The sequence below is a fragment of the Biomphalaria glabrata genome, chromosome 5 (assembly GCF_947242115.1).
Source record: "Biomphalaria glabrata chromosome 5, xgBioGlab47.1, whole genome shotgun sequence".
Taxonomy (NCBI): domain Eukaryota; kingdom Metazoa; phylum Mollusca; class Gastropoda; family Planorbidae; genus Biomphalaria; species Biomphalaria glabrata.
The window spans coordinates 24,120,593-24,148,469 of NC_074715.1; the positions used below are offsets into that span (position 1 = coordinate 24,120,593).

Here is a 27,877-nt window from a genome sequence, read left to right on the forward strand (position 1 = left end):
CTCTTCCAATTGTCATACCCTTTAACATACCCACTTTCCACTAACACACACTAAATACGGACACGGTACTGACACGTACCAGATTTTTTCACCCTGTGTATTAAAAAAAAAGGAATAAGTACATTTCAACTATCGGGACCCCAAGGTTTTGTTTTGTATAAGACTTACACAATGTACTAAAAATAGCAGATTATTAGATTTATATCTACAGTCATTTATGCATATACTTGTCAAGCGATATTTGATGTGCATCTCTTGGCTTGCTATATGAAAATGTAAAAGAAAAGTTATTCTCCCTACAGCACACAATCTGCCCACACACTCAGATATAGCTGGGCGTAGCAGGAGATTAAAAAAAAGTTAAGTAGGTTTTGACTCAATAACTTTTTAAACACATCAACACCAGATGCATTGAAGCAAAGAACACTAGTTAGTTAGCCTACTACAGTTAATTACTTCACTGGATGTTCTAAATCAGCGTTCTAGTTATTCCATGGACACATCTGTTTGATAGTTATATAGAGTGTATAAGTGAAACAGATGGATGTACACAATTAAAAGCTGTTTACATTTTGTGATTCTGCGAAAAAAAAGGGGGGGGGGGCTGTGTTCAATATTTGAGTAGGAGAAGGAATGTGAACAAATCATTTGAGTTGAACATCGAAATATGACTTTATTGTCTATGTGCTCGTGGTATTTGGGTTGAACATCTCAGTGTGACTTTATGTGCTCGTGGTGTTTGGGTTGAACATCTCAGTGTGACTTTATGTGCTCGTGGTGTTTGGGTTGAACATCTCAGTGTGACTTTATGTGCTCGTGGTGTTTGGGTTGAACATCTCAGTGTGACTTTATGTGCTCGTGGTATTTGGGTTGAACATCTCAGTGTGACTTTATGTGCTCGTGGTATTTGGGTTGAACATCTCAGTGTGACTTTATGTGCTCGTGGTGTTTGGGTTGAACATCTCAGTGTGACTTTATGTGCTCGTGGTGTTTGGGTTGAACATCTCAGTGTGACTTTATGTGCTCGTGGTGTTTGGGTTGAACATCTCAGTGTGACTTTATGTACTCGTGGTATTTGGGTTGAACATCTCAGTGTGACTTTATGTGCTCGTGGTATTTGGGTTGAACATCTCAGTGTGACTTTATGTGCTCGTGGTGTTTGGGTTGAACATCGCCGTGTGACTTTATGTGCTCGTGGTGTTTGGGTTGAACATCTCAGTGTGACTTTATGTGCTCGTGGTGTTTGGGTTGAACATCTCAGTGTGACTTTATGTGCTCGTGGTGTTTGGGTTGAACATCTCAGTGTGACTTTATGTGCTCGTGGTATTTGGGTTGAACATCTCAGTGTGACTTTATGTGCTCGTGGTATTTGGGTTGAACATCTCAGTGTGACTTTATGTGCTCGTGGTGTTTGGGTTGAACATCGCCGTGTGACTTTATGTGCTCGTGGTGTTTGGGTTTGCACCTTTGTTTACAAAAGTTTACATGAGATCATTGAACACGTTTTGGCTGACACACCCATTCTCGGATCAAGTTGAAATTTTACACAATTATTTATTGGCAAAGACCATACATGAATCAATTGTAAAGAATTAACCAATTAGTTAATAAATTACTGGTAATTAGTTGTTTGTTTTTTATATCCACAAGGGAAATTAATTCTTCAGTATTTAGTGAAATGGCTAAATATTTAGTGTTTTTCCCTTAGATATATTTATTCATTATTTCTCGCGCATCCATTCTCGGATCAACTTCAAACAATTATGTATTGTACCTAACAAAACATGAATCAATTAAAAAAACAACAATTAGTCAACTAGTTATTGGTAATAAATTATTTTGTTTCATATCGAAGAATGGAAATAACTTCTCCATTATTGAGAGGTATAGTTGTAAAGCCTTTTCAAAAGTATTTTATATATTTTTCTTGTGTAAATTGTTATTGTTACAGTAGTAACGCTGAAGTCGACAATACTAGTCGAACTGAATTTCCATTGGTTTGGACCAATAACATTATCTCAACTGAAACCAGTGCATATATTTACTTGTATCCAGGAAGAATAATGTTTGTCAAGACTAAACGTCTATTATAAAGCTAAAAGCATTAAGACTATACTGATAATATACACTAGTGGAGTCATTGATATTGTCTGTAATAGTATGTATGACATTATGTGTTTCATAATACCATCGGTGTAATTAAGACTTAAGATCTACCAGCTTCATATTAATTAATATTTGTATTTCTTGTGAGGTGACTGTAACCTGAACAGAAATGTTGTGGCTAAAATGAAAGTCTGTTACAAATGCAATGCTTGGGATTTTCATCAAGTCTGCAGTAGATGTCGGATGTACGTAGTTGGTATGGTTTCAGAGAGAGAGACAGACAGACAGACAGACAGACACAAAGACAGAGAGAGAGAGGGAGACTGACAGAAAGAGGAAATGAGACAGATACAAAGACAGACAGAAAGAGATGGAAAGATACAGAGAGAGAGAGGGGGAGAGGGGGGACTGATAGAAAGAGGAAATGAGAAAGACTGAAAGAGACAGAGAGAGAGAGAAAGAAAAGATAGAGACACAGGAAGAGAGAGAATGTGTGAGACAGACAGGCAGAAAGAGACCAAGAGATAGGGAGAAAGAGATTTCAGACTAAGAGAAAGCCCGTTGTCTTTGTTTGTAAAAATGTTTGACATGTTTCAGATGTTCACAGTTGAAGAGAATCTAGATCTGTAATCCTAGTCGAAACCTCCCGCAGGGGATGGCAGCAGGTAGGGTCTAATCTCGAAACCATTGAGACCACCGAGCGACAGTTCAGAGCGTATACCGCACGACCAGTTTGGGGCTTAGTTTTATAAAAGTGAAATTAAGAAAATAAATGAGCATGACATTTGTTTGGTCTGGTAAGCTAATTCAATTAGAAACATATCTACTTCAACTATCATGAAGGGGATATTGAAAAATTAAATTGTTATCTATTTTTTTAAATGTATGCCAATATTTGTTTTAGGCCTTGTCTTTTTGAAGAGGGTCCAAAAAAGTTAGCCTCATAAAAGGGGGGAGGGAGAAAAGCTACCCAAATGTAAACAAAATAAAATAAATTAATATTTGTGTTACTTTCAAGGATTGTTTACATTTGAAGGTCAGCAGTCTTCTTTCAATGGATATAGATGTATTGACTACATGAGCTGTTCCTACCTGCTAGAATAGGAAAGTGCGCAAGAGAAAAGACGATCAATAACATTAACTCATTTTACAGTACGGATTATGTCAACAGTTGTCTGCCTTGATTGTTCCATTGCCAGATAGAAACTAGCAGTGCTGTTATTCATCTAAGACCTGTTAGTGTGGATTGGAAGAGGAGAGCAGAGCTTTGAAGTTTGTTCAAAACTTTGTTTACAATTGTGTGTAATTATGGGATAGTACAGTGTATTCTGGTAATATAAACAACTTTTTAACGTCTATGAATGCGGGTATATTTAGTTCAGACTCTGGTTTCGTTTTTCAGCATGTCAATCTATTAATTTAGATGGATAGATTTCTTCTCTAAAACGATATTTTCTTTTTATTTAATAGACATCCTTAATTTACATTCTCACACATGTTTATCTGTCTCAAATATTAAACAAGAAAATTATTTTAAAACTTAAAAAAAAAAATAAAGCTTATAAGACGTAAAGGAAGAGCACCTTCCAATAGCTGACATCGCTCAATTGGAAGGTTTATCCCCCTTGTTTATATAAAACAAAATTAATTAATTGCCACTTATTGATAAATCTTTGGTTAGTTTTTATTGATTGTTTTTATTGCTGTCATCGACAAAAAATAATTATGTGCAAAATCTCAACTTGATCCGAGAATTGGAAGTGGGAGAAAAAATATGTAAAAGAATCCACCCAGACAGACAGACAGAGTTGACAACAAATAAATTGATAAATTGATTCATCTTGAATATTTTACACAGCATATTTAAAAACATCCTTGGCAAGGCATTGGAGCAACCATGATGAGACTGCTAATACTAACCCTGTGTTTCCATCTCGGTGTGGGAACTATCTCATGGCCTTTGCCCTACGGAGTCCTAGCATCGGATAGTCAAATAGATTCCAGTGACCTGGCTGTTGTTAGTTTCAGTCCAAGCTTTCCTTTTTACGGCAATACATACAACAGTGTAACAGTAAGTCTATTTATTTCTAACTCTATCAATGACTTTTTATTTATTGTCAGTTAGTAATTAAAGATTTTAATATACACATTGACCAGCAAAGTGACACAGCCGGAAATGATTGCTAATGTAATCTAAGTGAAGCTAGTTGAAGCTTATTAAGGGTTCTTTGAACAACATAAATCAGAACATTTGTGAATATCTGAAATAGTTTATGTCAATGTTCTTATAGCGATTAAAACTATTCCATCTATATCAGTGTTCTATGATGGGTTGGTTTAGCTTACTCCACGTAATTACATGTCTATCTAGTGACTATCATACACTCATGTCTAATCAGTAGGTCTAAATGAAATCCAATGTTTATCTAGTGACTATCATACTCTCATGTCTAATCAGTAGGTCTAAATGAAATCCAATGTTTATCTAGTGACTATCATACACTCATGTCTAATCAGTAGGTCTAATTGAAATCCAATGTCTATCTAGTGACTATCATACTCTCATGTCTAATCAGTGGGTCTAATTGAAATCCAGTGTCTATCTAGTGACTATCATACACTCATGTCTAATCAGTAGGTCTAATTGAAATCCAATGTCTATCTAGTGACTATCATACACTCATGTCTAATCAGTAGGTCTAATTGAAATCCAATGTCTATCTAGTGACTATCATACTCTCATGTCTAATCAGTGGGTCTAATTGAAATCCAGTGTCTATCTAGTGACTATCATACACTCATGTCTAATCAGTAGGTCTAATTGAAATCCAATGTCTATCTAGTGACTATCATACTCTCATGTCTAATCAGTAGGTCTAATTGAAATCCAATGTCTAATTGAAATCCAATGTCTATCTAGTGACTATCATACTCTCATGTCTAATCAGTAGGTCTAATTGAAATCCAGTGTCTATCTAGTGACTATCATACACTCATGTCTAATCAGTAGGTCTAATTGAAATCCAATGTCTATCTAGTGACTATCATACTCTCATGTCTAATCAGTAGGTCTAATTGAAATCCAGTGTCTATCTAGTGACTATCATACACTCATGTCTAATCAGTAGGTCTAATTGAAATCCAATGTCTATCTAGTGACTATCATACTCTCATGTCTAATCAGTGGGTCTAATTGAAATCCAATGTCTATCTAGTGACTATCATGCTCTCATGTCTAATCAGTAGGTCTAATTGAAATCCAATGTCTATCTAGTGACTATCATGCTCTCATGTCTAATCAGTAGGTCTAATTGAAATCCAATGTCTATCTAGTGACTATCATGCTCTCATGTCTAATCAGTAGGTCTAATTGAAATCCAATGTCTATCTAGTGACTATCATGCTCTCATGTCTAATCAGTGGGTCTAATTGAAATCCAATGTCTATCTAGTGACTATCATGCTCTCATGTCTAATCAGTGGGTCTAATTGAAATCCAATGTCTATCTAGTGACTATCATGCTCTCATGTCTAATCAGTAGGTCTAATTGAAATCCAATGTCTATGCGTGTGGTATGCGCTCTGTCGTTCTGGTTGGAGGCCTCTCTGTCGCCGTCATTTGGGAAGTTTGGGCTAAGATGTAATCATCTTCAATTCTGAAGGAACATCTGAAAGATTGAAAAACAAATAAGACTGTTATATAGGCTTGTGCATTGATCGTGTACAAGCCTGAAGGCCAATCAAAACTCAAGAGATAGCTGTTTGGTGTCAGATTTTTTTTAGCATAAACAAATACAAATAATTTAAAATATTTACACAAAATTCTATCAGAAACAAATAATTCAATTAATAAGCTAAAAAAAAATACACAGTAAGCTAATATAAGAAACAAAGATTGACCACGGTATATATTATTCTCGCTTTTTAGTCTTAAGCTCCTAAAATCATTTTCGAACACTGGATAATGTCTTTCTTTTGTCTTTGAATCTTTAGAGTATTAAGTCTGGCATGTTGTCCAGGTTTGTTCTCTTTTCTCTTCTACAAAAGGCTTATCTCCCTTTGGCTTAGTTAATACATTCTCTATTACAACAAATTTAATTACAAATAGGCATTCGCTTATTACATTTTTTATATAAAAACAAAATGATGGGGAATTTTTAAAATTGATTCTTGTGTTGTACTCGAGCATGAGCTTGTATGCAAAATTTGATGACAATTGGATAAGTAGAAGTGGTCTAAAAGTCGATTGTAAAAATCGAAACTTACAAAAAAGATATATATGTTAATATAAGTGATGTAATAATCGATGTTATATAGCAAAACCACAAAACAACAATGGAAAACAAAAATAGTTTTGTAGGTTTATGGCAAAATGTTCTAACTTTCAGGAATTTCATTTAGTCTGGTGATCTGACTATTTAAATGTTTGTTATTGGAATTGTTATCATAAGTACAGCGTTCAAATCAAGTCAACAGTCAATCAATAGATCCATTACGTCAAAGAGTTGAACAAAAGTTCAAGCCTAAATTGTATGGTGTTTAGTTAGTGTTACTCAATACCATAGACTTTCAGGAGGCGTTGAACCATGACATTATTGGCACACTAACAACGTATCCAAAGAGTGGAGGAACCATGTTATTACCTCCCATGTACAGAGTCTTTCATTCATCAGACTGTAACGAGTAGTAAGTAGAGAGAAAAGACCAAAAGACTGACACACCTGTCTGTTGGTCTACTTGGGCGTACTCTACGATCTGTCTAGAATGAGAACACGTCACATCAACAACAATTAAACGTATACACCGACATAGGCATAGCCAAAGGGGGTTTTGAGTTTCAACCCTCCTCCAGCGGGGTTTGAAGCTAAGAAAATAACTTTTCAATATTAAAAAAAGCAAATTACACACTCAAAATTCTATTAGCGTAGCCAAAGGGGATTTTGAGTTTCAACCCCCCTTCAGCGGCGTTTGAAGCTAAAATACCTCTTCAATATAATAAAAAAAAGCAAATTACACACTCAAAATTCTATGAACGTAGCCAAGTCAAGGGGGGGTTGAGTTTAAGCCCCCCTCCTCCAGAGGGCTTTTTATTAAAGTTAAAACCCCTCGGAGAGTTTTGAGGTTGAAAACCTCTCTCTTCAATATTATTCTAAAGCAAACTACAGTCACCAAATTCTATGACCGTAGCTAAATGGGGTTTTGAATTTAAAAAAAACAACTCCAGAGATTTTTTAGTTTAAAACCCCCAACTGATGATTTTAACGATAAAACTTCCCTTTTCTATATAAAATCTAAAGCAAACTACAGTCACCTAATTCCAAGAGCGTAGCTCAGAGAGGTTCCACATTTCTACGTGTGTCATGAGATCTATATCTTAGTTTTAAAGAACAAACGCTTGAGAATCACGCTACATACAAAGTATTGTTCTTTGAACATGAAACAATAGACTCTGAAAGGCAAAGAGCTTAAACTGAAGCAAAGAAGGTAACGCCTGTGAAACAGTCGTCAAGCTCCATAAAACAAGGTAATCAACTAATGAGACTTCTCTGTAACATGTTTCGACACTCAGGGTTTAAAACAAAACGTGTGTGCCTACATACAGACATCATGTCATTCTATGCCAAAATAAGTCATTATATAGCATATGATTTCTTTTTATAGTAACGTACGTCGTTGTGTGTCACTATTATACACCACCCCCGCTCGAATGGTCAGCCCCTTTACAACACTGCCTCTACCATACAGCGTATCAACTCGCGTTCAGTGAACCAATCTACCGAAAAATCTTAACGTGACCAAATCTTGAATCCAATTGACAATCACAAGATTCACTACCAACCCAACGACAACCCTAAGTAAGCCTACCAAACAATAGATCTATCGATTATTGTACAATGCACGCCTTGGGGGCAAAGTGCGAAAACGTTTGATGTGAATCTAAATAATGTATATCTTTGTTATGTATAACCAGTGCTTTTTTTTGTGTGACTGTACGCACCGGTACGGCGTACCGGCACCTTTTTCAATATTTTCAAAAAATATTACTTTTAAAAATTATTACTTTTCTTTCATTTTAACGTTTATTATTAATTTAGGCCTATTAGTAGTTAAAAGTTCGGCAATCCATCACTGAGTACCGGCACCTTTTTTTTTTAATAAAAAAGCACTGTGTATAACTAAATAATTTATATCTTTGTTATTTTTAACTAAATAATTTATATATATATATATATCTTTGTTATTTATAACTAACTATTGTATATCTTTGTTATGTTTAACTAAATAATGTATATCTTTGCTATATATAACTAAATGTATATTTTGGTCATTTATAACTAAATAATGTGTATCTTTGTTATTCATAACTATATAATGTGTATCTTTGTTATGTATAACTAAATGTATATTTTGGTCATTTATAACTAACTAATGTATATCTTTGTTATTTATAACTATATAATGTGTATCTTTGTTATTTATAACTAACTAATGTGTATCTTTGTTATGTATAACTAAATGTATGTCGCTATTACACATAACGTTCAGATCTTTTAATGCAGATTCAGAAAGATGGCTTTCTGGTGTTTGGCACTAGCACTAAGAAAGTTTACTCTGACTTGGCTAATGTGAACAATGTTCTACTTCCATCTCTTGGTGTTTGGGTTTCTGACATTCAAGCTGGCAAAGTCTTCTACAGGTAATTGATTTTCTTCATTTCTAAAGCACAGACACAAGCTGTTCGTGATATTCCAACAAATGGTGGCTAGTCCTCTCAGGCTAAATACAGTTTGTTTTAAACATCATCATTCAACGGGCAGTGGGTAGTGTCTTTTTTTCCATTGGTTTTGCATGGCACACCTTTCATGTTGTGACGTACACTTTAGGGAGATGGGAGTGGGCCTTTCTACCCCTGGAGCGTTGCACCCTCGATACCCCACTGATTTATAGGCTTACATACGTTTACACAGACTTACATAGACCTACACAGGCTTACAAAGGCTTTATAAACACATAACTTTATATTTATCACTTTAGTTGACTACTTCCCATCTGACTATCAACTAGTGTCAACCAATCATTACAATACATTTAATAAGTAGTAGCATAACAGAGGAATCAAATCCACTGGAGCTCAAAGTAGGTACACTAGAATCAATTGACAGATAGTATAGCCTGCACCGATGGATCTGCCTTCAAAGCTTCCATAAATGCTGGTGCTAGGTGTAGGCTCAATTTTCCAGACCGAACTCCGAGTGTATCATAACAGGAATGCAGACAGTTGACAACAGTCTCTAGGACAGAACACAAACACTATCAGATAGTGTCTTTCCAGATTCTTAATACTCTCTTCAAGAAGTGACTAGCAACTCCTCATCTACCCCAAGAGAGTTAACAATACAAATCATGAGAATCCACCATAGGCAGTCACTACTACTACAAAAGTCGAACCTACAGTGCTGAAATACTGAAGAAAGAACATAAAATCTATGTTACTGTTGGAATGTTATGTTCCTTCATTCTGCATGTACCATTATTATCTGTTATCTCCCTTTTAGATTTATGTTCTCGTATACAACATGATGCTCGCACATAGGGGACACAGTTGTATCCAAGATGGCTGATGAAAGAACTACTTTGTTTTAGGTTACAAAGAGCTCACAGCTCAGCAGATAAAAATCCGGAGAGAAGAAGAAAAGATCTCACTATTGATTTCTACATCAATGCATAAGTTTATTGATGTCTGCTTCTATCTGCTCTGTTTCAGGTTGAGTACCGATGTCACGTTACTAAATGGGTTGGCACTAATGAGCAGAAGGTTCTCCGACTTTTCAGCCACTTTTACACCAAGATACGCATTGATAGTTACTTGGTTTGAAGTTGGAACTGCTCACTACAGCTTTGAAGGAGATTTCAAGGTCATTTTATTCACGTACTTGAATATGACTTTAGATGAAAGAAAGATTTGATGAAAATAAATGTCTTACAAGACAATAAAAGTGTCGCTATAAATACTCGATATATATAGAAGAAATGTCTGTTATTAGGCCGAGTGGTTGCCATTAGAAAATGTAGAAAAATGGAATTAACATATTTGAGTTATTATTATTTTCATTTTCTAATAACTTGCTTATATATATATATATATATATATATATATATATATATATATATATATATATATATATATATATATATATATAGTTCGTCCATCGTGGTTCGATGATGACCACTTTGTCATCCAGGGGGCTGAGGGCTTTGCACTTGGGTTCTATGCCTCCTCATATGGCTGGTGAGACCTATGTGAGCCCGGAATGTTCGGCCGCACACTGGGCAGGTTATTCCAGCTGGAGCTAGTGTCGTGGGCCTTGCTTTTCTTTTCTGGCGTTTTTCTTCTGCCAGCATTGATCTTTTTTCCTCAGCAACCTGTGCGCCAGTTCTCACAGCGCGACGCCATGATGCTCTGTCATGTGTCTCTGTCTCCCAGGTGCCTGGGTCATGGACGTAGCCAAGATTTTTTTCGGGCCCCCGCCCCCCCCCCGCGGAAAAAAACTATATATATGTGTGTGTGTTTAACATAATTAATCTTTATTACATTCTGACTCTTTCGGAAGACGCTTATTGTGCCCTAGAATAGGTTGTTCCTGGAATTAGTGGAAAACATGTAGACTCCTTACCCTTGCTAGCAAGGGGGTCTGGGGGAGCTCGCAGCGCTCAATCAGCGCGGGGCGAAGCCCCGCCGACGACCACCATTTCTGGTATTGAAAGCCAACAAAATGCATATTCTGAGGTATCTTCAGTGCATTATCTTGCTATTAAAAAGTTTTATTTCAAAAACCTAATGTGCTATTCTCACTGACTTAGACCCTCTCGCGCCGTTCGGCGCATTTTCTGGCAAGCTGTTTCCGCAACTCTTATTATGCGTAATTCATTTTGTCGGAGAACATGTCCCGCAAACCTTCATGCGACGCTCTGTCACAACCTTACTAAGGGTTCGACTCCCAGTTCGGCATATGATTTCTTTGATTTAGACCCGATCTCTATAACTGACTCCTAAAATCTGTCTTAGCCATCTTTGTTTAGCCACATTTAGTGTTTTTCAATTTCGGCAGATGACTATTCACACTATTAATGGAGCCCAGCCACTGGTAGAAATGTGTAACCTCTCTTGACTACGCTCTTGGAATTACATGCCTGTATTTCGCTTTAGATTTTATATCGAAAAGGAAAGTTTTATCGTCAAAATCATCTGTTGAGGGGTTTTAAACTAAAAAATCTGTGGAGTTTTTTTTTTATTTTTTTTATTCCAAACCCCATTTAGCTACGGTCATAGAATTTGGTGACTGTAGTTTGCTTTAAAATAATATTGAAGAGAGAGATTTTCAACTCAAAACGCTCTGTAGGGGAATTTTAAACTCAAACCCCCCTTTGGCTACGCTCATAACATTTTGAGTGCATAATTTGCTTTTTTTTTAATATTGTAGATGTATTTTTCAGCTTCAAACCCCGCTGGCAGGGGGTTTTAAACTCAAAACCCCTTTGGCTACGCTCATAGATTTTACAGTGTGTAATTTGCTTTTTTTTATATTGAAGAGGTAATTTTTAGCTTCAAACCCCAACTGGAGGGGGTGGGGGTTAAACTCATAACCCCTTTGGCTACGCTCATAGAATTTGAGTGTGTAATTTGCTTTTTTTATATTGAGAGGGGGTTTATCGTAATTTTTGGAGGCGGTTTTAAAGTCAAAATCTTCCTTAGCTGTTTTCTTGGAATTTGGGGATTGTCGTTTGCATTTTTTTTAGTTTTGTTTATAGACGAGGGGGATTTAACTGCAAACCCCTGGTAGGGGGTTTTAAACTCAAAACCCCTGTAGGGGGTTTTAAACTCAAAACTCCTGGTAGGGGGGTTTAAACTCAAAACCCCTGGTAGGGGGTTTTAAACTCAAAACCCCCTGGTAGAGGGATTTTTATCTCAAAACCCCCTGGTAGAGGGTTTTTAACTCAAAGCCCCCCTCGGCTGTGCTGTGGTAAGTGATGATTTAGTATTAAAATCTCACCTAAAATAATCAAAATGAAAGCAAAAAATCAGTCACTGAATTCCGTCCCCCCCCCCCCCTTGCGGGGGGAATTTCATTTCGCCCATGATATAAATATATCATTATTATATATATATATATAATGTTTTTTGTTTGGTGTAATGCACAAATTGTAAGACAAATTTCCTAACGGATAATAAAGATTATTATTATTATTATTATATATATATATATATATATATATATATATATATATATATATATATATATATATATATATATATATATATATATAAAAGAACCTTTTAAATCAATAAAAAAAAGTCTATGCATTATTTTATCTAGCTCAGTCATTGTGGCTAGTTCATTAAAAGCATTATGAGAACACTCACGTAGCATAATACGTTAGAACAAATGTAACAGCATAAAGAGGCTAACAAACGCTAAACTAAATCATATATTTAATGCGATGGGTATTTACACTTAATGAGGAAATCATGAACAACTAAAACAGCATGTTCATCATATTACGTTTGCGTTATTCAACCAAGTAAATGGACACATCTTTCAACTCTCCGCTCGACACGGCCATCAGGGACCTACAGTCCTCGCCAAATGTCCACACAAAACATACGACTTCTTGGCTAACTGGACCATGCATTAGCCATATCACTAGTCTGACTGGACCAAGCATTAGCCATATCACTAGTCTGACTGGACCAAGCATTAGCCATATCACTAGGCTGACTGGACCAAGCATTAGCCATATCACTAGGCTGACTGGACAAAGCATTAGCCATATCACTAGTCTGACTGGACCAAGCATTAGCCATATCACTAGTCTGACTGGACCAAGCATTAGCCATGTCACTAGGCTGACTGGACCAAGCATTAGCCATGTCACTAGTCTGACTGGACCAAGCATTAGCCATATCACTAGGCTGACTGGACCAAGCATTAGCCATATCACTAGGCTGACTGGACCAAGCATTAGCCATATCACTAGGCTGACTGGACAAAGCATTAGCCATATCACTAGGCTGACTGGACCAAGCATTAGCCATGTCACTAGGCTGACTGGACCAAGCATTAGCCATGTCACTAGGCTGACTGGACCAAGCATTAGCCATATCACTAGGCTGACTGGACCAAGCATTAGCCATGTCACTAGGCTGACTGGACCAAGCATTAGCCATATCACTAGTCTGACTGGACCAAGCATTAGCCATATCACTAGGCTGACTGGACTAAGCATTAGCCATGTCACTAGTCTGACTGGACCAAGCATTAGCCATATCACTAGTCTGACTGGACAAAGCATTAGCCATATCACTAGTCTGACTGGACCAAGCATTAGCCATGTCACTAGGCTGACTGGACCAAGCATTAGCCATGTTACTAGGCTGACTGGACCAAGTTTTAGCCATATCACTAGGCTGACTGGACAAAGCATTAGCCATATCACTAGGCTGACTGGACCAAGCATTAGCCATGTCACTAGTCTGACTGGACCAAGCATTAGCCATATCACTAGGCTGACTGGACCAAGCATTAGCCATATCAGTAGTCTGACTGGACCAAGCATTAGCCATATCACTAGGCTGACTGGACCAAGCATTAGCCATATCACTAGGCTGACTGGACCAAGCATTAGCCATATCACTAGTCTGACTGGACCAAGCATTAGCCATGTCACTAGTCTGACTGGACCAAGCATTAGCCATATCACTAGGCTGACTGGACCAATCATTAGCCATATCAGTAGTCTGACTGGACCAAGCATTAGCCATATCACTAGGCTGACTGGACCAAGCATTAGCCATATCACTAGGCTGACTGGACCAAGCATTAGCCATATCAGTAGTCTGACTGGACCAAGCATTAGCCATATCACTAGGCTGACTGGACCAAGCATTAGCCATATCACTAGGCTGACTGGACCAAGCATTAGCCATATCACTAGGCTGACATTACGAAGCATTAGTCATGTCACTAGGCTGACTGGACCAAGCATTAGCCATATCACGAGGCATATGCAGTTCAAAATCCAGATAAAGCCCGAAGCTAGTTCCCTAGAAAGACAAAGAAAGATTGCCTTGCGGTGACATTCCACAGAATCTCAGCGCTGATGCGAAATAAGTTGAAGATGAAAGAAACTTGCTCAAGCCCATAGACAAAAGGAAAAAACGTTACAACATCGGAAAGTATCAGTGAAAGAGCAGGTCAAGTTGGACGCCTCTCAGAATGTGTCCAGCAGGTAAAGTTGGACGCCTCTCAGAATGTGTCCAGCAGGTACATCAGGTATGTAAAGGAGTAGATCTAAGGTCTGCTCTTTGTGCCGCGCAGAGAATAAAAGCTGCTCAAGCTGCGCACGAAGTTCAAAGCCTGACATGTTTGCTTCTTAGTCTCGACTTGAAGTTCAAAGCCTGACATGTTTACTTCTTAGTCTCGACTTGAAGTTCAAAGCCTGACATGTTTACTTCTTAGTCTCGACTTGAAGTTGAAAGCCTGACATGTTTACTTCTTAGTCTCGACTTGAAGTTCAAAGCCTGACATGTTTGCTTCTTAGTCTCGACTTGAAGTTCAAAGCCTGACATGTTTACTTCTTAGTCTCGACTTGAAGTTCAAAGCCTGACATGTTTGCTTCTTAGTCTCTACTTGAAGTTCAAAGCCTGACATGTTTACTTCTTAGTCTCTACTTGAAGTTCAAAGCCTGACATGTTTACTTCTTAGTCTCGACTTGAAGTTCAAAGCCTGACATGTTTACTTCTTAGTCTCTACTTGAAGTTCAAAGCCTGACATGTTTACTTCTTAGTCTCTACTTGAAGTTCAAAGCCTGACATGTTTACTTCTTAGTCTCTACTTGAAGTTCAAAGCCTGACATGTTTACTTCTTAGTCTCGACTTGAAGTTCAAAGCCTGACATGTTTACTTCTTAGTCTCGACTTGAAGTTCAAAGCCTGACATGTTTACTTCTTAGCCTCTACTTGAAGTTCAAAGCCTGACATGTTTACTTCTTAGTCTCTACTTGAAGTTCAAAGCCTGACATGTTTGCTTCTTAGTCTCGACTTGAAGTTCAAAGCCTGACATGTTTGCTTCTTAGTCTCGACTTGAAGTTCAAAGCCTGACATGTTTACTTCTTAGTCTCGACTTGAAGTTCAAAGCCTGACATGTTTGCTTCTTAGTCTCTACTTGAAGTTCAAAGCCTGACATGTTTACTTCTTAGTCTCGACTTGAAGTTCAAAGCCTGACATGTTTACTTCTTAGTCTCGACTTGAAGTTCAAAGCCTGACATGTTTACTTCTTAGCCTCTACTTGAAGTTCAAAGCCTGACATGTTTACTTCTTAGTCTCTACTTGAAGTTCAAAGCCTGACATGTTTGCTTCTTAGTCTCGACTTGAAGTTCAAAGCCTGACATGTTTGCTTCTTAGTCTCGACTTGAAGTTCAAAGCCTGACATGTTTGCTTCTTTGTCTCTACTTGAAGTTCAAAGCCTGACATGTTTGCTTCTTAGTCTCGACTTGAAGTTCAAAGCCTGACATGTTTACTTCTTAGTCTCGACTTGAAGTTCAAAGCCTGACATGTTTACTTCTTAGTCTCGACTTGAAGTTGAAAGCCTGACATGTTTACTTCTTAGTCTCGACTTGAAGTTCAAAGCCTGACATGTTTGCTTCTTAGTCTCGACTTGAAGTTCAAAGCCTGACATGTTTACTTCTTAGTCTCGACTTGAAGTTCAAAGCCTGACATGTTTGCTTCTTAGTCTCTACTTGAAGTTCAAAGCCTGACATGTTTACTTCTTAGTCTCTACTTGAAGTTCAAAGCCTGACATGTTTACTTCTTAGTCTCGACTTGAAGTTCAAAGCCTGACATGTTTACTTCTTAGTCTCTACTTGAAGTTCAAAGCCTGACATGTTTACTTCTTAGTCTCTACTTGAAGTTCAAAGCCTGACATGTTTACTTCTTAGTCTCTACTTGAAGTTCAAAGCCTGACATGTTTACTTCTTAGTCTCGACTTGAAGTTCAAAGCCTGACATGTTTACTTCTTAGTCTCGACTTGAAGTTCAAAGCCTGACATGTTTACTTCTTAGCCTCTACTTGAAGTTCAAAGCCTGACATGTTTACTTCTTAGTCTCTACTTGAAGTTCAAAGCCTGACATGTTTGCTTCTTAGTCTCGACTTGAAGTTCAAAGCCTGACATGTTTGCTTCTTAGTCTCGACTTGAAGTTCAAAGCCTGACATGTTTACTTCTTAGTCTCGACTTGAAGTTCAAAGCCTGACATGTTTGCTTCTTAGTCTCTACTTGAAGTTCAAAGCCTGACATGTTTACTTCTTAGTCTCGACTTGAAGTTCAAAGCCTGACATGTTTACTTCTTAGTCTCGACTTGAAGTTCAAAGCCTGACATGTTTACTTCTTAGCCTCTACTTGAAGTTCAAAGCCTGACATGTTTACTTCTTAGTCTCTACTTGAAGTTCAAAGCCTGACATGTTTGCTTCTTAGTCTCGACTTGAAGTTCAAAGCCTGACATGTTTGCTTCTTAGTCTCGACTTGAAGTTCAAAGCCTGACATGTTTGCTTCTTTGTCTCTACTTGAAGTTCAAAGCCTGACATGTTTGCTTCTTAGTCTCGACTTGAAGTTCAAAGCCTGACATGTTTACTTCTTAGTCTCGACTTGAAGTTCAAAGCCTGACATGTTTGCTTCTTAGTCTCGACTTGAAGTTCAAAGCCTGACATGTTTGCTTCTTAGTCTCTACTTGAAGTTCAAAGCCTGACATGTTTGCTTCTTAGTCTCGACTTGAAGTTCAAAGCCTGACATGTTTACTTCTTAGCCTCTACTTGAAGTTCAAAGCCTGACATGTTTGCTTCTTAGTCTCGACTTGAAGTTCAAAGCCTGACATGTTTACTTCTTAGCCTCTACTTGAAGTTCAAAGCCTGACATGTTTGCTTCTTAGTCTCTACTTGAAGTTCAAAGCCTGACATGTTTACTTCTTAGTCTCGACTTGAAGTTCAAAGCCTGACATGTTTGCTTCTTAGTCTCGACTTGAAGTTCAAAGCCTGACATGTTTACTTCTTAGCCTCTACTTGAAGTTCAAAGCCTGACATGTTTACTTCTTAGCCTCTACTTGAAGTTCAAAGCCTGACATGTTTACTTCTTAGTCTCGACTTGAAGTTCAAAGCCTGACATGTTTGCTTCTTAGTCTCGACTTGAAGTTCAAAGCCTGACATGTTTGCTTCTTAGTCTCGACTTGAAGTTCAAAGCCTGACATGTTTACTTCTTAGTCTCGACTTGAAGTTCAAAGCCTGACATGTTTGCTTCTTAGTCTCGACTTGAAGTTCAAAGCCTGACATGTTTGCTTCTTAGTCTCGACTTGAAGTTCAAAGCCTGACATGTTTGCTTCTTAGTCTCGACTTGAAGTTCAAAGCCTGACATGTTTGCTTCTTAGTCTCGACTTGAAGTTCAAAGCCTGACATGTTTGCTTCTTAGTCTCGACTTGAAGTTCAAAGCCTGACATGTTTGCTTCTTAGTCTCGACTTGAAGTTCAAAGCCTGACATGTTTACTTCTTAGTCTCGACTTGAAGTTCAAAGCCTGACATGTTTGCTTCTTAGTCTCGACTTGAAGTTCAAAGCCTGACATGTTTGCTTCTTAGTCTCTACTTGAAGTTCAAAGCCTGACATGTTTGCTTCTTAGTCTCTACTTGAAGTTCAAAGCCTGACATGTTTACTTCTTAGTCTCTACTTGAAGTTCAAAGCCTGACATGTTTGCTTCTTAGTCTCTACTTGAAGTTCAAAGCCTGACATGTTTGCTTCTTAGCCTCTACTTGAAGTTCAAAGCCTGACATGTTTACTTCTTAGCCTCTACTTGAAGTTCAAAGCCTGACATGTTTGCTTCTTAGTCTCGACTTGAAGTTCAAAGCCTGACATGTTTGCTTCTTAGCCTCTACTTGAAGTTCAAAGCCTGACATGTTTGCTTCTTAGCCTCTACTTGAAGTTCAAAGCCTGACATGTTTGCTTCTTAGTCTCTACTTGAAGTTCAAAGCCTGACATGTTTACTTCTTAGTCTCTACTTGAAGTTCAAAGCCTGACATGTTTGCTTCTTAGTCTCTACTTGAAGTTCAAAGCCTGACATGTTTACTTCTTAGTCTCGACTTGAAGTTCAAAGCCTGACATGTTTACTTCTTAGTCTCGACTTGAAGTTCAAAGCCTGACATGTTTGCTTCTTAGTCTCGACTTGAAGTTCAAAGCCTGACATGTTTACTTCTTAGCCTCTACTTGAAGTTCAAAGCCTGACATGTTTGCTTCTTAGTCTCGACTTGAAGTTCAAAGCCTGACATGTTTGCTTCTTAGTCTCGACTTGAAGTTCAAAGCCTGACATGTTTGCTTCTTAGTCTCGACTTGAAGTTCAAAGCCTGACATGTTTGCTTCTTAGTCTCTACTTGAAGTTCAAAGCCTGACATGTTTACTTCTTAGTCTCTACTTGAAGTTCAAAGCCTGACATGTTTGCTTCTTAGTCTCTACTTGAAGTTCAAAGCCTGACATGTTTGCTTCTTAGTCTCTACTTGAAGTTCAAAGCCTGACATGTTTACTTCTTAGTCTCTACTTGAAGTTCAAAGCCTGACATGTTTACTTCTTAGTCTCTACTTGAAGTTCAAAGCCTGACATGTTTACTTCTTAGTCTCGACTTGAAGTTCAAAGCCTGACATGTTTACTTCTTAGTCTCGACTTGAAGTTCAAAGCCTGACATGTTTGCTTCTTAGTCTCGACTTGAAGTTCAAAGCCTGACATGTTTACTTCTTAGCCTCTACTTGAAGTTCAAAGCCTGACATGTTTACTTCTTAGTCTCGACTTGAAGTTCAAAGCCTGACATGTTTACTTCTTAGTCTCTACTTGAAGTTCAAAGCCTGACATGTTTGCTTCTTAGCCTCTACTTGAAGTTCAAAGCCTGACATGTTTGCTTCTTAGTCTCTACTTGAAGTTCAAAGCCTGACATGTTTACTTCTTAGTCTCGACTTGAAGTTCAAAGCCTGACATGTTTACTTCTTAGTCTCTACTTGAAGTTCAAAGCCTGACATGTTTACTTCTTAGCCTCTACTTGAAGTTCAAAGCCTGACATGTTTACTTCTTAGTCTCTACTTGAAGTTCAAAGCCTGACATGTTTACTTCTTAGCCTCTACTTGAAGTTCAAAGCCTGACATGTTTGCTTCTTAGTCTCGACTTGAAGTTCAAAGCCTGACATGTTTACTTCTTAGTCTCTACTTGAAGTTCAAAGCCTGACATGTTTACTTCTTAGTCTCGACTTGAAGTTCAAAGCCTGACATGTTTACTTCTTAGTCTCTACTTGAAGTTCAAAGCCTGACATGTTTACTTCTTAGTCTCTACTTGAAGTTCAAAGCCTGACATGTTTACTTCTTAGTCTCTACTTGAAGTTCAAAGCCTGACATGTTTACTTCTTAGTCTCGACTTGAAGTTCAAAGCCTGACATGTTTACTTCTTAGTCTCTACTTGAAGTTCAAAGCCTGACATGTTTGCTTCTTAGTCTCTACTTGAAGTTCAAAGCCTGACATGTTTACTTCTTAGTCTCGACTTGAAGTTCAAAGCCTGACATGTTTACTTCTTAGCCTCTACTTGAAGTTCAAAGCCTGACATGTTTGCTTCTTAGTCTCTACTTGAAGTTCAAAGCCTGACATGTTTACTTCTTAGTCTCTACTTGAAGTTCAAAGCCTGACATGTTTACTTCTTAGTCTCGACTTGAAGTTCAAAGCCTGACATGTTTACTTCTTAGTCTCTACTTGAAGTTCAAAGCCTGACATGTTTACTTCTTAGTCTCTACTTGAAGTTCAAAGCCTGACATGTTTACTTCTTAGTCTCGACTTGAAGTTCAAAGCCTGACATGTTTACTTCTTAGTCTCTACTTGAAGTTCAAAGCCTGACATGTTTACTTCTTAGTCTCGACTTGAAGTTCAAAGCCTGACATGTTTACTTCTTAGTCTCGACTTGAAGTTCAAAGCCTGACATGTTTACTTCTTAGTCTCTACTTGAAGTTCAAAGCCTGACATGTTTACTTCTTAGTCTCGACTTGAAGTTCAAAGCCTGACATGTTTGCTTCTTAGTCTCGACTTGAAATGGAAATCTTTATTTTTTGTTTCCAACCAGACCAACACGTTCCAAGTGGTTCTTACAACTGACGGTACCCAGAGCGGAGTCATTATGTTCTTCGATACCATTGAATGGGTTGTTTTCGAAGATATCACCAACTATGCTGCCTACACGGACATTGAAAGTTTCCCACCCGAGATAACAATAAGCACAAAGGTAAGTCAGCTGTTAAACACGACCCCCTTCCTCCATAGAATCATTCTTTACCAGCATTGATTCTACTAGGCTACTCGAGTCCGAATAGTTTACAATGCACAAAGATTGACAGAAAGACTCAAATATTTTTGTGTAAGTACTATTACGCTGTAGCTTCATAAACCTGTCGAGAGGTCTCTGGTGTAATTGAAAAAAAAAACGCAAGACATAGTTTCCTCATCCTCCCCTGATTTCGTTTAAATTATTCAATGGATCAAAGGAAATCATTGATGTTTTCATGTTGAGTTTAGGTTTAGGGATAATAAGGATTTATTTAAAGTAATTTCTTTTCTAAAAAAAAATAACAAAGCTTATCTAATGAAAATTATTTATCTGAAAATTGTAGGGTTTAGCTCCCTTTCTGATACATTAAACAAAATTAAATAATTAATTTTAAAAAAAGTTAATTTTTGAATTGATTCGTGTATGTCATCGACTATGAATAATGATGCAAAAATTTCAACTTGATCCGAGAATGAGAAGTGGGCTAATAAATGTGTCGAGACGTAACAAGAGGATTACATCCACATTTCTCGTTAAGTAGCATTTATTTCCCTTATATCAAACAAAATAATTAATCACCAATAATTAATTAACTAATTGGCTATTTTAAATTTATTTATTCATGTTTGTCAGGTACAATGAATAATTGTGCAAAGTTTCAACTTGATCCGAAAAAGGAAATGGGAGAAAAGTATGTTCAAACTTTTTACCAGACAGACAGACAAACAGAGTGAGTTGATATTAACCTATGTAAAAAGAAATGTTCATTATGATCTTGATGCAAAGTGAATGCTTGCTTCTATGGAATGCTCCAGGCGCGAAATGTAGAGCGAGAGAAAAGGGAGCAAGAGATTACAAGAAAGAGACCTGCATAGAAGGATAGAATATATGTATCCCTTTATGCCCTTTAGTTGGTGTTGCTATTATAGTACAATACTTTATATTAATAGTGTGACGGAATGCAGGCCTATGTTTCATTTATTATATTTGTAAAACTCTATATCTCTAATTAATTTCTCCATGTTAAGGTTGGCTTCTTTAAAGGAGATGGGGCCACTAAGGTACTTTTTCCACTGTCAATGACAAAATTTTTAAAGAGAATCACTTTAGACTCCAATGTTGGTGAAGCTGGTGTATATGTACTCAGGTGAGCTGGCACAAACTGCATAGCAAATGTTGCTTTTCTATACTAGATGCTATATAACATCTCAAGGAAACGGAGGGTAATGATTCATATGATGGCATGTTTAGACAATATGAGGGCGTGTTTAGACAATATGAGGGCGTGTTTAGACTATATGAGGGCGTGTTTAGACAATATGAGAGCGTGTTTAGACAACATGAGGGCGTGTTTAGACAACATGAGGGCATGTTTAGACAATATGAGGGCATGTTTAGACAACATGAGGGCATGTTTAGACTATATGAGGGCGTGTTTAGACAACATGAGAGCGTGTTTAGAATATATGAGGGCGTGTTTAGATAACATGAGGGCGTGTTTAGACAATATGAGGGCGTGTTTAGACTATATAAAAGAGTATTAAGACTTTAGACTATATGAAAAATTTATATTTGACATGAGAGACGTAACTTTTTTTTTTTATTATTTTCAATTTTTCTAAAAGTCGAATATGTCTCGTACTGTACTTAGATGGATGCTTCTAGTGAACTCCATTTAATGAAATATTGTAGATATTTTTTTATAAAAATAAACAACAGATTTATGGTCCTAGAGTCTAGAACAATCTTTAAAAGCTATTCAAATAATTATCAAGTATCTTTCATTTGGAATACTTCAGTTAATATCATGTTAAACTCATATCATCTCTGCCTGTGGTCCCTTCTGGGCCACCAACCAGCTTCCTCCAGGGACTCGAGTTTGGGCGAGTCTCTCCAACTGTCCCCACGTCTTGCCCATCTGCTTGGCATCTGCTTCCAAATCGCGGCGTCCCTCTTCCTCTTTCCTTGAGGGTTCCAGGTTAGGGCTTGCCTTGTTATGTTGGATGCAGGCTTGCGAAGGGTGTGACCTGTCCGTCCCCATCGTCTCTGAAGGATATCTACTTCAATGGGATGCTGCTTTGTTCTTTGACACAGTTCCTCATTCGAGATCTTGTCTGGCCAGCGGATCATAAGAATCTTCCTCAGGCAGGTAATGATGAATACTTGGATTTTGCCCCATATAATAATTGCCTTAACAATGGTGTTAAAGAGTCTGAACTTGGTGGTGGTGCTTATTTCCCTAGATCCCCAGGTGTTCTTCAGCTGTTGGAAGGCTGCTCGAGCTTTACCAATGCTGGTTCTGACATCTGCATCTTTTCCTCCATGGTGGTCTAGGATACTGACGAAGATGTCAGAACCCGCATTGATAAAATAAAATCAAGTTAAACTAGTCTACAATATTATTTAGGTCTTTTAATGTCCTACAGCATAATACTAATTAGGCTTGTTTTCGAGTCCGAAGATTTATGGGGAATACAGTATTTCCCATGGCAACGCAGCTCCAGCTGCGACCTACATATTTTTCAACAACCAGCGCAGATATAATCATTGTTCTCCTATGGTTGATTTAGATTTTATTTTCGCTGTTTACACCCATCCTTGACAGTGGATTTTCTTTTGGTCTCAAACGTGTATCCCGCTCCTTTGTAAGTGATCTCCAGCTGTCTCGTTCCGAAGCCGCCTGCAGGTGCTTTCTTCTATGTCAATGAAAGCAAGCTGGCGCGTAGGTGGGTCTTTAAAGCGTTTTTCTCTGTTATGTCGACCGCCTTTCCCCTCACTAAAAAGGACAATAAGAAGTTCTTCTATACTGTCCATACCGGCGTTCGCAAGGACATCGCTGTTTGCAGTGCGGTCTTGCCACCTTATGTCCTTGATGAAGCACAAGCATCTTTGGTGAAAGCGTTCAAGTAGTCTTAGATGCTTTCTGCAATCTGCATAATACCCATGTCTCAGATCCATATAGAAGGGTTGAGAGAGCAACTGCTTTGTAGGCAAGTGAAGCGATTTATTCCGCCAAACTCTCGCCTAGATGCGTCCAAAAGCACTACTGGCCCTGGCCAGACGGTTATCAACCTGCCTTGAAAGCCATGCTTCATTTGACACGATGCTTCCTGGCTATGTGACGTGGCATACCACGTTAAGGGGCTGTCCATTAACGGTGATCTTTGGCGCTGAGTAGGTTTTATTGGGTCACTCCTGGACCATAACTTTTGTTTTACCTAGATAAACCAAAAATAGGCGCTAATTCGTTGACCGCGAGCTGGAGATCATGTTCCAGCATTGCGTTAAGGATGGATGGCATAGGAGATAGATACCATTAATGGATATAGTTTCAACCTTTCTTCTATCAATAGTCAATAAGTATTATTTGTCATGTATGAGCGATGGCGGTTTCCGAAATTTAAACATATGGTACACAACTTGTTTTCCACTAAACAGAAATAGAAATAATTTCATCCCATTATATCATTATTATAATAATCAATGGACACCCATTTGTTTTTGTGGTGGGTTTTTTTTCATTGATTTTTTTTCTTTGTTTCAGGATAGACTCGTCACCAGTAAACGTTACGTTTGCCCCAACCACCCTCAGCCCAGTCACAGTGGAAACAACCACAACAAACCAGGCATCTTATCAACGTGTCTTTCTAACATTGACATTCTTAGGGACTCTCTTTGTTATTCTAGCCAGAAGCAAATTGACTGACTTTTAATATCAGAAAGAAGCATGTTTATAACTTAGTTGGACTAGAAACAAGCGAATGCACTGAATTGTTTTAATCAAAACAAGCAAATATATAACTTAAAACAAATGTAGGCCTATATCTTTGCAATACTAAAAACATCCATATGTACTTCTTTATTACACCATTATGGAGCATATATGGTATGCGTAAACTTTTGTGTGCATGTTACTTCTACATTTTGATACTATATTATGACTAGGGCCGGATTTATCTATGTGGAGGCCCTTACACTTTTTTTCGAAAGGTTTAATAAAAATCCACATATTGATTAAAAAAATAAACTAATATCTAAAATCTTGCCATATTATAAAAGAAAGTACTTGTAAATTAAATTTAATTTTGCTTTGTTTAAAAAATATATAATTATTTAAATTGCATATTTTAGTTTAAACAATATAAATATTAGGGGGGTATGCAATGTATTTGGTTTATCCATAGTAGGCCTAGATGACAAGAATACGAGCACACGAGAAGCGGACACTTTTTTAATTAACCACGACAGAGTTGCCAACTGTAAGATTGAAAGAATTGTTAATAAAAATGCGGGGAAAAAATGTCAAAGGGAAACTCCGATGGTTTTGACAATTTTTTTATATAATGTGTTTTGATTTACAGATAATGAATGTATTGTATGTATGTATGTAATGTATGTATTCTTTTTTTTTTAAGTTGCAATAATAACTTAGTAATTGGTGTTTTTTCTGGTGTAATTTTCCTGCACATTCAAAACGATCAGATTTTCACCGGGTTTCTATGTGACGTCACAACAACCTATTTAATCTATGGACTTATTGTATAACGAAGACCATACAGTAAAGTTTACATTCTCATCTATGCAGTTAGATCTATATCTAGTAAGCAAAGAAAAAATGCGTATTAAAAGTAAATTTACATGCTTGACTAACCACGGCAGTGTGTATATTCTCGCCTGACCACAGAATATACAACAAACACTATCGCTTGGTTGTCTTGTCATGACCGACTACACGTAGTCTAGATTAGTCTTACACTGACCAGTTTGTTAGAATCAGTCAGACACATGATCTATTTACTTTTTAGGACAGGGAGAGGTTTAGATGAAAATGTTACTTTTGTTCTCGAGTTGGTTATCCTAATGCTTTTAGATCTCTCTCTCTATATATAACTGTACCATAGTTCTGGACTAAGCCGTCACTAAGCATAAGAGCCTAACAGCTAGTGTAAGAATGAAGCGATACGATTGGTTAAATCTAGTTTCTCTTTCAGTATTGTTGAGGGAAGTGACGTTTGACTGAGCTAAAAACAAAATCTCAAAGAACCCCGTTTTTTTGTTGAGATGTCAAGAATTTACTGACTAAATTATTAAATATGAATGTTTCTAAGCATTTAAATACAAAATGGTAAAATGTTTACTTTTACAACTTTTCACGCAGAATTTAAATAGGCCTATGTCAATAACTCAAATTGGAAAAACCATCGGAGTTTCCCTTTAAAACAGTGGTTCTCAACCTTTTAGGCTCGGCGACCCCTTTTTACAACCCCCCCCATTCTGCCGCGACCCCCCCCCCCTCCGCATACACACACAGCAATAGAAGAATGGACAAAAACAATTCATTTTTTCGATGGTCTTAGGCGACCCCTGGCAAATCGTCAATCGACCCCCAAAGGGGTCGTGATCACAGGTTGAGAACCCCTGCTTTAAATGAAAATAAAAACGTAGTTTCATATCTGTCGAAATATTTTTTCTCTTTTATGGAGACCCCTGGACTGTAGCCTCGCCTGCCCTCTCTTAAATACGCCCCTGATTATAACGCTCTATATTTTGGTAAAATGTCGGCAGATTCCTTCCAATATTGTGTGTTAGGTGTGTGTGTGGGGGGGGGAATTCCCGAAGAAATAAGGAACTCTAGAAGACCATACTTGTGTTATGTGAGTAAGATTTTGAACTTCTGAATGAAGTGTGCAACTATTGACCTTACTAGACCTGCTATTAGAGTTCGGTTCTGAACAGAGAGAAACAACAATAGTACTTCTAGCCTTTGGCCTCGGTGATTGAACTAGTCTGTTGAACCACTAAGGCACTACAAGTAACAACTGCTGACCAGTTCCTTTCATTACTGTTGTTCGACAATCCTTTATCAAAGTAGGCTATCCCCCGGTCGGAGATGGCTCCTCCATTAAGTCTTCCTGTTTTACTGTACCTCGCAAGACGTGGTTGTCACGTTCTGAGTGGTCCGAGATTTTCTTTGGACTAAATACATGTGGTCATAAGGTCCTCTTGAATAAAACTAAAGAATTGTTTCTTTTCTGTAACGTACTTTTTTTTATATACATGGGATGAAGTCACTGAAAGCATTGTTTTGTCGTTTCTTTAAGATTTCACTTATATGGTATTTTATCGACCTATTTCTCTTTAAAGTGAAAATAACTAAACATTTTTGTATGTAATACCTGAACCTCTTATAGCAATGGTTTGTAGTATATACTGTAAACTGTGTTACTTACAGTGTAGAGAATATGTAGCATTGTTTGACAAGGATGGGTGTGAACTCGTAACGACCAGGTAAATGGCTACATCAAACTATAGTCTGGAGCTTTGTTGGCCCTATGTTAACGTATACAACAAGCGTTTATATAGCAAAGGTTGAATGAGTCATTGATGTGACATAGCATGGAGGAGGGTTATACTTTCAGGTAACATGTATATACATATAGGTACCCCGTGTTTCTATATGTGTGATGGGCTTTATTTGTTTTAAACGATCCGCTTTTGTGTTGTTTTTTTAACCATTAGTGTGTGATGTCATGCTGTGGCCTGTCACGTTCCTATCTCATAGTAGAAATAAAAAGTGTCAATATTATTTGCCATTCTTTGCCTTTAAATCACTTGCATCATTTCTATGACATTCTTTGCATTTTAATTACTAGAATCATTTCTATAAAATTCCTTGCATTTTAATCACTTGCATTATTTCTATGACATTCCTTGCCTTTTAATTACTATGATACGTCTTGCTTATTATATTTCTCAATATCCATTAGGTCTTAGCGTTAAACATTCCCATTCTTCCTCTATGGCTGACATTTCTATGTAGCCTCATAGCCACCTTACAACTACTCAATGTCTTATCTTTATGAAACTCTCTATTAGATCCAGTGCTATACATGGATGTAAAGAGTAGCGCTGGCTGATTGTCCAGGTTTTGGTTTCGGGAGAAACAAGAGAAAATTTGTGAAGATGGAGAGAAAGATAGGAAGGATAACTCACACCGATTTATGCAATAATTGTTCAATCTGTGCTAAATTAACTTGTGCTTTTGTTTTTAGCGACAATCAATGAATGTCGTGCTACGTATGTATAGGTGCTCGTGACCAAAAACTGCTTTGGACAAAGGTCATTTAGCAAATTAGAACTAAAGCAGACAACTTTGTATCTTTCTTGTTCACTAAGAGTCAAAACCCTCATTCATTATACCCGGGAATGTAAAATACCAAAATGAGAGATCCAGAGAAGCTCTTATTAACAATCTAACTTGTTGTTTCTGAACAACTTTGAATACAATAGACTTTAAAAAAGGAGATCAAGGTCGTGCGGTTTGCATGCTGGACTGTCGTTCGGACTTATCGATGGTCCCGGGTTCAAACCCTGAACGCTCCCATCCCCCGTC

At 37.6% G+C, this 27,877-nt stretch overlaps 1 protein-coding gene across 13 annotated transcripts; it reads left to right on the plus strand.

The window, feature by feature from the left end:
- Positions 1–301: 301 nt before the first annotated feature.
- LOC106068514 (sushi, nidogen and EGF-like domain-containing protein 1) lies at positions 302–27,070 on the plus strand. 13 transcript variants are annotated; one of them, XM_056030363.1, is made up of 9 exons: positions 443–1,618; positions 2,704–2,771; positions 3,125–3,437; positions 3,965–4,177; positions 8,666–8,802; positions 9,871–10,021; positions 20,284–20,442; positions 21,513–21,631; positions 24,029–27,070. In XM_056030363.1, exons 4-9 carry the CDS (start codon positions 4,004–4,006, stop codon positions 24,195–24,197), a joined length of 909 nt encoding a protein of 302 aa, XP_055886338.1. In that variant the 5' UTR covers positions 443–1,618; positions 2,704–2,771; positions 3,125–3,437; positions 3,965–4,003; the 3' UTR covers positions 24,198–27,070. The 13 variants fall into 13 exon arrangements, with proteins under 13 accessions (XP_055886349.1, XP_055886347.1, XP_055886346.1 ...); XM_056030368.1 differs by having other exon boundaries at positions 3,143–3,437; XM_056030365.1 differs by having other exon boundaries at positions 443–693.
- Positions 27,071–27,877: the final 807 nt, after the last annotated feature.

Coding starts and splice junctions, on each gene's coding strand:
- LOC106068514 (XM_056030374.1), top strand. CDS start 4,004: ATGATGAGACTGCTAATACTAACCCTGTGTTTCCATCTCGGTGTGGGA. Junction 4,178..8,665: donor ATACATACAACAGTGTAACA/GTAAGTCTATTT, acceptor CTTTTAATGCAG/ATTCAGAAAGATGGCTTTCT. Junction 10,022..20,283: donor GCTTTGAAGGAGATTTCAAG/GTCATTTTATTC, acceptor GTTTCCAACCAG/ACCAACACGTTCCAAGTGGT.